Below are 10,000 nucleotides of genomic sequence, written 5' to 3'. Positions count from 1 at the left end.
GCCTCTGTTGGCTTACGTTTATAATATATTTTCATTTATGTCAATTAATAAATTCCATTTTCAAAATGATTGAAGATACATACAGTAATTCATGATCAGTATAATCATGACTTCACTTTTTTCACAGTACCACAACCAATGCTTCTACCTTCACCATCACCTTCATTATTATCATCATCATCTGCAGCAAGAGGATGGACACAAACATCGCTAACATCCTTTTCATTTAATATTTAGTAAATGTTCTGCATTATAATCACAACACATCCTTAAAAAATGTAATACAAACGATTTCAAGAAAGTAATGAAGAACTTGGCAAAATTACTCACTTAAGTGAATACATTATTAAATGTCACGTAACTCATAAGGTACAAAGTAGTTCAAGGCAAAGTAGTGTATTTATATGCAAAGTTTGCATCACATGGGGAACCAAGCTCTGACACCTCAGAAGATACTGGTGAAACTGAAGTACTACATGTAGGCGGCGGTTGAACATGTGACCCATGCATATATGGTGAGCTGTGTTCAGTTCTTTGTAGTCCACTTGATGACGGATTGTTCCAATAGGGTGGAGGGTGTGAAGTGTAGGGGGCCCGCTGTGGCAGAATGTAGGTTTGATTCTGTGGTAAATCATGAACTTGAAGTGAACGGGTCTTTTTAAGGTTCTGGATCAGACCAATAACACCAGACTGGAACTGCAAAATCTCATCATCGGTAAATCCTTCGAGAGAGGGAAGAAGTCCTTTAAAAAAGGAAATATGACGGTTTTCTTCTGCAGCTAAATGTTCCAGGATTTCTCTCTCAATGTCAACTTTCCTTTTCTTTGGAGCATTCCTAACAGACATTTTTGTTGCACTAGCTTCACCAACCTCGCTGGCTTTCTCCAGAACATCGCTGTCTTCTCTTTCTTCATCAAGTCCTCCGGGAGATTTTTCAGAATCAACTTCAAAGCTTGACTCTGTTTCCCACATGTCCATATTTACCTTTAAGAAAGAAAGCTGTTCATGGAAGATATAATTCTTCACAGTCTTTGCTGCTGAGCCACTCTTCCCTTTCCTCTTCTTGACCGATTTGATGTACTGATCCTTGACATTTTTCCACTTATTTATTATCAGCTTACCTGAAACAAATTAAGAGTAGTACCGTTAGAGGAAGTCTATATAACTGCACTGCATCAATTGCTTATTTATTAATTTACTTATTTATGTACGTTATTTTTTCTCTCCTCAGGTACCTTGCCAGTGGGAACACCTTAACTGACTTGTACTACACCTACAGTATTGGATTCTCAACCTTATCTGATATAATCCAGAGTGTCCTTAAGAATGAAAGCATTCCTCAACTAACGACGGAAAGACTGATGGAGATTGCTGAGAAGTTTGAAGAAAATGCAAATTTCCCTATCTGTTTCGGGAGTGTTGACGGGAAACATATTCGAGTGATCAAGCCACAGCACAGTGGCTCATTGTGCTTTAACTATAAAGATTGCTTTTCTGTCGTTTTGATGGCAGTAGCTGACAGTCAATACAAGTTTGTCTATGATGATATTGGCTCTTATGGCAAAGACAGTGACCCTACAGTGTTCTCTAATTCAACATTTTGGAAGGCAATCGTCAGTGGAGAACTGAAGCTCCCTGAATCAAAACATCTGCCAAATGATGGAGGAGTTACAGTGCCTTATGTGCTCGTCGGTGACGAAGCCTTTGGGCTGCACCCTAACCTTATGCGCCCTTTCGGAGGAAAAATGACAAGTGTCCAAAAACGTGTCTTCAACTACCGTTTAACCAGAGCAAGGTTTGTGGAATGCACTTTTGGTATTCTTACCAACAAATGGAGGATTTTCCATCGACCACTGAATGTTTCTTTGCAACAAAAATCATTCAAGCATGCTGTGTACTTCATAATTTTGTCAAAGACAGAGATGGTTACGCATTTGAAGACACTCTTTCTGTGGCAGGCTTTCAAGACTGTGATGCAGAACGCCAGAATCAACGAGGAGGCTTGCAGGCAACAAACATCCGTCAGAAGTTTGCAGAGTACTTCATGAGTGAACAGGGTTCATTGGCATGGCAAATGAGCAAAATATAGACTTATGATAAGGGACAACAGTGACTGATCTAATACAGTGGAATATGAACTTACAGGTGTACTCTTGTTACTTTTTTCCTGTTGCTTTCTTTCCTGAAATCACCTATGTTAGCAATATCAAGTCTTACAGGCCTATGTTTCCCTGTTAAAGTTATGTAAATATCTTGAAGTAAAGGGACAGTAGACAAATATTTGTGCACTTAGTAAAATATAGGCTTGTGATAAGGGACAACAGTGACTAATGTGATACAGTAAAGTATGAACATACAGGTGTACTCTAGTTATTTTTTCCTGTTGCTTTCTCTCCTATAATTACCCATGTTAGAAATATAAAGTCTTACAGGTCTATGTTTCCCTGTTAAAATTATGTAAATATCTTGAAGTTAAGGGAGAGAAGAAAAATATTTGTGCACTTACCATACTTGTTTTTATCTGCCTCTGATAAACTCTCGAAGGCTGGGTTGAGCTTGACACACACCTCTCTCCAACATTCTGTGGTGTGTGTTCGGGATTTGTACTCTTCACGTGACTTGTCCCACAGAGCTGGTCTCTCTTGCACAAGGGATATCAACTGCTCTGTATCAATATTAGCCTCCATATTAAATGCAAGGGGACAGTCACCCACAACCAATCACGTTGAAATCCAGCAGACTATTGAATGAGTTTCCTCCGGAGAAGTGCGCGGGTCGCGGGCCTGCCCACGTCGTGTGAAGACATGCATTAGACGCTGTACCCTGTAGCAACTAGGCGCGGAGGCGGGCCCGCGGGCAACCCATGGGGCGCCCGCGCTGCATTTCGCTCGCATGCGGGCGAAATGCAGTACTCCGTTATTGTGTGTCGTCGCCACTGACTACATTTTTTTAATGTATGAATAATACGCTTAACATTTTAACATTCATCTACTCACACCGACATTCACACTAGTTTTAGTCATTGGGTAGTTGCCCAATTAACATTCACGCCTCATTCATACTTCACCGAAATCCTTATCGTCTTCCTTCTCATTTCTTTCCTTCCTTCCTTATTTTCTCCCCTTACAATTCTCCTATCTAAGATTCACAGCTCAGCTCCACTCTGAGCTCTCTACCTTTTCCATTGGAACACATCTTTTTACGCTATTGAAGAAATCAATTACGTGCGTTCGATAATTGGAAACATCATGAGCTTACCACTTCCGTATAACCCGTACGGCGTCAGCTATCCGCCTACCACTTCCGATTGAACCAACGGCGTCAGCTCTACGTTACCTTAGCCTATCTGCAAGCATTTTTTCTCATCTGTTTTATCACTCACATCGATTCGACAAAACCAACATCTTTCATTACACTTCTGCAACCTAAGGAATACACTTCTGTTCTTGCTCATATTATTCGACCTTGTATAAAAGTAAGGACCGAACCGATAACAAAACATCCAACCTTATTTAAACATGGGGATTGGGTTGTTATGTTCATTCATCTAGCTAAGTACTCGACTTATCCCTTCTGATCACACACTCAGATATGCCACATCCTTAGTCGCGTTGCCACATGGTTATTCTTGCATATGTCTACTTACTTACGGTCGCTACGTAATTTCCTCATAGCTAACATCAGTCATTTATCTTTCTTTTAGTGGACTTTAAATGTCACCCACACACACACACACCCACATTTGCACTCGTTCCTTGTTTGTATTACTCAATAATCTTGTTTTAGTTATCATTACCAACAAGAAGGAAATTAGTTATCAAATATTCATCTCCATTACCTTTTAACCTCCACCTACGTAAACTTATGAGCATTAATAACGAAGCTTTAGGATCTCTGCCTTCAACTGTTTCTAACACTAAAAAATGATAGAAGGGGTAGATATAGTAGAAGAAAAATTAAAGAATTAGCTCAAGTCAGGTAGAGGTCGCCAGTCCTCATTCAGGATAGATCCCTGCTTTCACCTGAACGTAAACATCATTCCACGCTAATACTAATAGAAATGAAGCTAGAGGGGTAGGAGAAGAGAAATGAAAGAATTTGCTCATGTCAGGTAGAGGTCGCCAGTCCTCATTCAGGATAGATCCCTGCTTTCACCTGGTACGTGTTCAGTCAAATACGATATCAATGTTATTCAGTTATTCCCTTTATTTGTACAAATGACTCTACTTCTTAATTTTCTCGGGGAATGCTGAAGCATGTCAATTCCACTTTTGTATTCTGTTTTCGTTCCAAAAGGTCTTAAATCTGGCGCGCTCTTGCCATGCTGCCCCCATCACTTGGCCTGATTTTATATATCCCTATTTTACCGTCTAGCACTTCTACGATCTCCCATCGGTCATTATACCACTGATTTTGCATTTTGCACCGTCCTAGCTTTATGTTGTTTCGCAATAGAACTTCTTGCCCAACGTCCCACTGACGTATTTTCGCTCGTTCGTCGCGAAGCCTTCGAGTTTGTGCTTTTCTTTTCTTTTCTACCATCTTTGCTATATTCCACAAAGTTTCGTGCATGCCCTTAAGTTCACATAATCACTCGCCCTAAATCCTTCCCGTCTCTCGGCAATTTCGGCTCCCTACCAAATAGCAGCTGGAAGGGGGAATACCCTGTAGTAGCATGTGGAGTTGTGTTGTAGATGGCTACGAGGCCAGATATATAGTCGGGCCATCTCCGTTTAGCAGACTCGTCTAGCGTGACTAATAAATCATGTAAGGTTCGGTTTAATCTTTCACAAGCACCGTTTCCTTGAGGATGGTACGCACTCGTTCGTATTTTCTTAATATCATACAGTGAGCAAAGATTACGAATTACAGAGCTAGTAAAATTTCTCCCTTGGTCAGATAGGAGTTTATCAGGAGGTCCGAATTTATCAAAGATCTGCTCTTTTAGTATTTTTGCAACTGTAGTGGCCTTCTGATCACGAGTCGGGAACGCGAAGCTATACCGTGTAAATATATCTGTTACTACTAATACATTTTCGATGCCCATCCTTTTATCTAAGAGAGTAAAGTCCATCGCCAATAGCTCCCACGGTCTATTTGCTTTGATCTCACCCATAAAGGGGTGCGGTTTCGGAGATTCTTCTTTTGCTATGCTACAAGTACTACAGTTCGCGACGTAATCCACGACTGACGCCGCCATACCTGGCCAGAATCCTCTTTTCTTCACGAGGTCAAGGGTACGATTACGTCCTTGATGCCCAAACTCGTCATGACAAGCCTTAATGACAGTTAATTGTAATTTTGGTGTTAATACGGGTCTAATAAAATATGAATTGATACCTATATTAAGCTTATGAAATACTATACCCCTTTCGTTCAATAAATTGCTTCTTGCCCGATATAGTTTCCGGAAATCTTCATCTCCCAACTGTCTTAGTGTTTCGTCTTGTGTCATTTCTTTATCAAGTAATTTAATAATAGCGGGGAAGCAGGGCATCTTACTTTGCTCATCTTTAAGTTCTCCTTCGGACCACAACCCTTCTAATTCTTCGTCTTTATTAAGCGCCATCACGTCATACTCTTCATCGCTGACGCTCGTATCTACATCTTAAGGTAATCTGGACAGTTCGTCTGCTATCGTGTTGTCTTTACCGGTCTTGCATTCAATTGTAAAATTGAATTGTTGTAAGTCACTACACCACCTGCTTTCAACTGCCCCTAATCTCGCTGTTTCTAAATGACTCAGCGGCGAATTATCTGTATAGACGGTGAAATGTTTACCGGCTAGATATTGATGGAATTTATCTAGGACTGCCCATTTAAGTGCCAGTAGTTCAAGTTTCCGCGAACTATAATTTGCCATGTTCTTTTCTGAGCTGCGTAGCCCTCTACTCGCACAACAGACCGGGTGTAACTTCCCATCTTTATCTTTCTGGGACAAAACGGCCCCTAAACCTTGAAAGCTAGCATCGGTTTCTAAAATTAATTCTTGTACAAAGTCTGGGCACTTAAGGTAGGGCGCTTGTAATGAGTGATTTTAATTTTATGAAAGCTGCTTCGCATGCGGTCGACCACTCGTTCGATATCATTCGGCGTGAATCGCCCGACATTAATTGGTGTAACGGTGCGGCTGTCTGAGCGAAGTGTTTACAGAACTTCCGATAAAAAGAACAGAATCCTATGAAAGCGCGTACGTCCTTTACTGACATGGGTGTAGGCCAGTCAATTACCGCTTCTATTTTATCTGGGTCGGTACTGATCCCTCCTTCTGATACTTGGAAACCTAAGTATTTCACCGTGGTCGCGCAAACGCTACATTTCTTACCTTTGAATTTTAGGCCATATTCTCTCATGCGGTTGAATACATCTCGAAGCCTCTCGATATGTTCTTCGATGGTACGACTGAAAACTAACACATCATCCAAGTATACTATTAGAGTAGAGAATATTCTGTCGCCTAAAATTCGTTCCATGTATCTTTGAAACGTGCCCTGACTATTTGAAAGGCCCATAGGCATTCGGTTGAATTCGAAGTGTCCGAACGGCGTGCTGAAGGCGGTTTTATGTCGGTCGCGAGGGTGTACTTCGATCTGGTGGTACCCTGCTGCGAGATCGAAGGTCGAGAAGTATTTGGCTCCGGACAGTGCTTCCACGGACTCGTCTATACGGGGGATCGGGAATGCATCGTGGACAGTGACTTTGTTTAGGTTGCGGTAGTCAATGCATAGCCGTAAACTATTGTCTTTCTTCCGTACTATTACGATCGCCGCGGCGTATGGACTAGAGCTGGGAGAGACAATCCCTTGTTGTAGTAATTCTGCTATGTGGCTCTTTACTTCGCTCACGTGATTTGGTGGAATGCGTCTGTATGGAACTTTTATTGGTACATCTGTGGTCAATGGTATAACATGTACACCTGTGGCTTTCCCGATCGGCGCTTGTTCAGTCGCAAATATGTCTCTATACTCTTGCAATAATTCCATGACTCGTTTATTCTGAGACTCGTTCAAATTCTCCTTATTCACTTTCACCAGTTCGGGCCCTTCTTTCTCAATAACCCTAACTTCTTTTTCTCCGCTCGTCGTTTTAATCTCCGTTCCTTCCGAAACTTTCCCGATTTTCCATTTGCGACGTAGTTTACATGCTTTGTCTGCTAAATTTCCTACTAAAGCATACCCGTTTCCGTTTTTAACGGATACAACAGTCGGGAGTACGACCACGCCTTCAGGAACCCATCCCTCATCATGACCTGTAAGAGGCTCGACCACAACTTCGCGAATTTTCATCTGTCGGAGTGACGGTACCCAGATTGGTATCAATCTCGTGCTATGGGGAGGGATAATCGGTACTTGAGATTGCTTGGTGAGTGCATATCCCCAGTTCTCTCGGTCTTTTAATTTGTGAAAGTCTTTCGCTCTTTCCATATATTCATGTAGGGGCAGCTCGTTCTTCTTCACATTACTTATCCGGTACATTTCTGTCCATACTTCGGTTAATTCAGACAATATATTCATTCCTAAAATACAGTCGTATGGCCCTTTGATTTCGTCACACACTAGTAGCCACACGTCCTGAACTATAACCCCAGAAATCTCTACATCGACTGAAATGTACCGATTACTCCCACTCAACTGTCCTCCGAATGACCGCAGCTTCATCGTTGTCGGGTGTAACTCTATACCTTTTGTATTAATTAAGTTGTAGGTTTTAGTGTTTATTAGGGAGACCTCTGACCCAGTATCACATAGACCAACAAGTTCAACGCCCCTTACTTTAATTATTATTTTCGGACACTCGGAATGTAACTTTATATCCTCTCTACTTACAGGAAAGACTTTCCGTTCTCTTCCGCCAAAATCTATTTTTACAAATTTGTGAGGCTCCTGCGAGTGGCGGATCGCTGTCCCACATGGCCCTCCAAGTTTCCCGCATTCTGTTCACCGTATCTTCTCCGGTCATCCTCACATCTTCCAGAAGGCCTTGTCTCTGAGCACCACCGAGAGATGTGCCCGGTCTCTCCACAGCTGTAACATTGGATATTATTTCTCTCTCTCATACTTTTTCCGCAATCTCTCTCTCGTGCTCTCCCTTCTGTGTGATTCACATTACGTTGAGTGAAGCACTTCCATTCCCTCTCTTTCATGGCCACCCATTCTACCCATTTTTCTAAAGAATCATCTGGCTTTTCTTCCATCCTTCTATTCATTTTCACTCTTAACGACGGTTCACTCATGTTCCTGGCCATGCATCCCCCTATCAGCCTCTTGTCGATACCTCTTTGATTTTGGAACTCATCACTGATCTCTAGTAACGCATCCAGAAATTCCCATACAGTCTCTTCACTTTGTTGTTTCCTAGCAGCCATACGTTCATACAGCTCCCACACTGACACACTTTGACCATATACCTTCATCAATTCATCAAAAACATCATTTACATTCGTCCATTCGCGTCCACAATTGAACAATCTTTCGGCTACGGCTCCTTCTATATGGTTCAACACGAATCTCACTTTGTCGTCATCATCTTCAGTCATTTGTGCAAGTACGCGTTCTACTTTTCTGATCCAACTCTTCACCATTCCCCTTCCACTAAAGATATCTACTTTAGGACCATTACGAACTACTAGTGGTTTCTTAAGTTGGCGGCTCTGGTTTGCAACTAGATCTTCAATTACGCTTAGTGTTCTATCCCACTTGTTACGCTCTTCATTTCTCGTGTCCACACCACTCGAACACGCGTCTGGTGTCCCTCCCATAAACGCGGCGTTCCCCATGATTGGGCTAACACACCTCCTATTATAGCTGTACCTCTTTACTTCCTTGTATACAAAATATAAGAGTAATGCCGCTAGTAGAATAATTATTAACCCTAGCAACGCGAAGATGTGTTCCTCGGTTTTCATGTTCATTTTTATATCCACTTATAAAAATCGGCACTAAAGAGAACCACGCTCTGCTGCCATTTGAGGAGGGATGAAGTTCATACTGAATAAATACTCTCCAAGATGTTCAGGAGATTTATGCGTTTGTTTTTTTGTTTGTGTGAACGATCATTCCTGTGATCTTTTGTTCTCTGATTGGCCGATCATTATGAGAGGATATAAGACAATCTTACTCTTAATTTTTATTAATTCCCAAATGAACATTATTTTCACGCAACCTTGAAATATTAACACTAACACATTAATCCATAGAGATCGACACGCATTGATACACTACACTAATCCATGGAGATCGACACGCATTGATACACTACACTAATCAATGGAGATCGACACGCATTGATACACTACACTGATCCACGGAGATCGTCACACATTCATACACTACACTGATCAACGGAGATCGTCACACATCCATACACTACACTGATCTACGGAGATCGTCACACATCGGTACACTGGTTTACGGAGATTGTCACACATCGGTACACTGGTTCACGGAGATCGTCACACAGGTTCACGGAGATCGTCACACATCGATACACTGGTTCACGGAGATCGTCACACATCGATACACTGGTTCACGGAGATCGTCACATATCGATACGCTGGTTCACGGAGATCGTCACATATCGATACGCTGGTTCACGGAGATCGCCACACATCGATACACTGGTTCACGGAGATCGTCACACATCGATACACTGGCTCACGGAGATCGTCACACATCGATACACTGGCTCACGGAGATCGTCACACATCGATACACTGGCTCACGGAGATCGTCACACATCGATACACTAATCCACGGAGATCGTCACAGTCACGCCGAACATGGTCACTACTAATGCTGCACACTTAAGCACTTATAGTCCGCATTCGTAGCTCGTTCGTTGTGCTTCCTTTTGTTTCTGTGCCGTGTGAGAGGACGAGATGTTGATGTCTCAAGACTTTTGATGGCCCTGACAGCCTCGTGGGTCAGGCAAGTCTTGTCCGCGGGCAAAGAGAGTGAGCGATAGTTGTACCCCGTGCGGCAAGTCCTCGCGCTCCGGCTTG

At 42.3% G+C, this 10,000-nt stretch overlaps 1 protein-coding gene across 1 annotated transcript; it reads left to right on the top strand.

Annotated features, from left to right (window-relative positions):
- The first annotated feature begins 1,205 nt into the window (after positions 1-1,205).
- LOC125036997 lies at positions 1,206-2,048 on the top strand. Its single transcript, XM_047629957.1, has one exon. The coding sequence runs from the start codon at positions 1,206-1,208 to the stop codon at positions 2,046-2,048; it is 843 nt and encodes a 280-aa protein (XP_047485913.1).
- The last annotated feature ends 7,952 nt before the right edge of the window (positions 2,049-10,000 follow it).

The sequence above is a fragment of the Penaeus chinensis genome, chromosome 22 (genome assembly GCF_019202785.1).
Source record: "Penaeus chinensis breed Huanghai No. 1 chromosome 22, ASM1920278v2, whole genome shotgun sequence".
Taxonomy (NCBI): domain Eukaryota; kingdom Metazoa; phylum Arthropoda; class Malacostraca; order Decapoda; family Penaeidae; genus Penaeus; species Penaeus chinensis.
The sequence above is the reverse complement of the archived record's forward strand: the minus strand, read 5'-3'. Positions and strand labels throughout refer to the sequence as shown.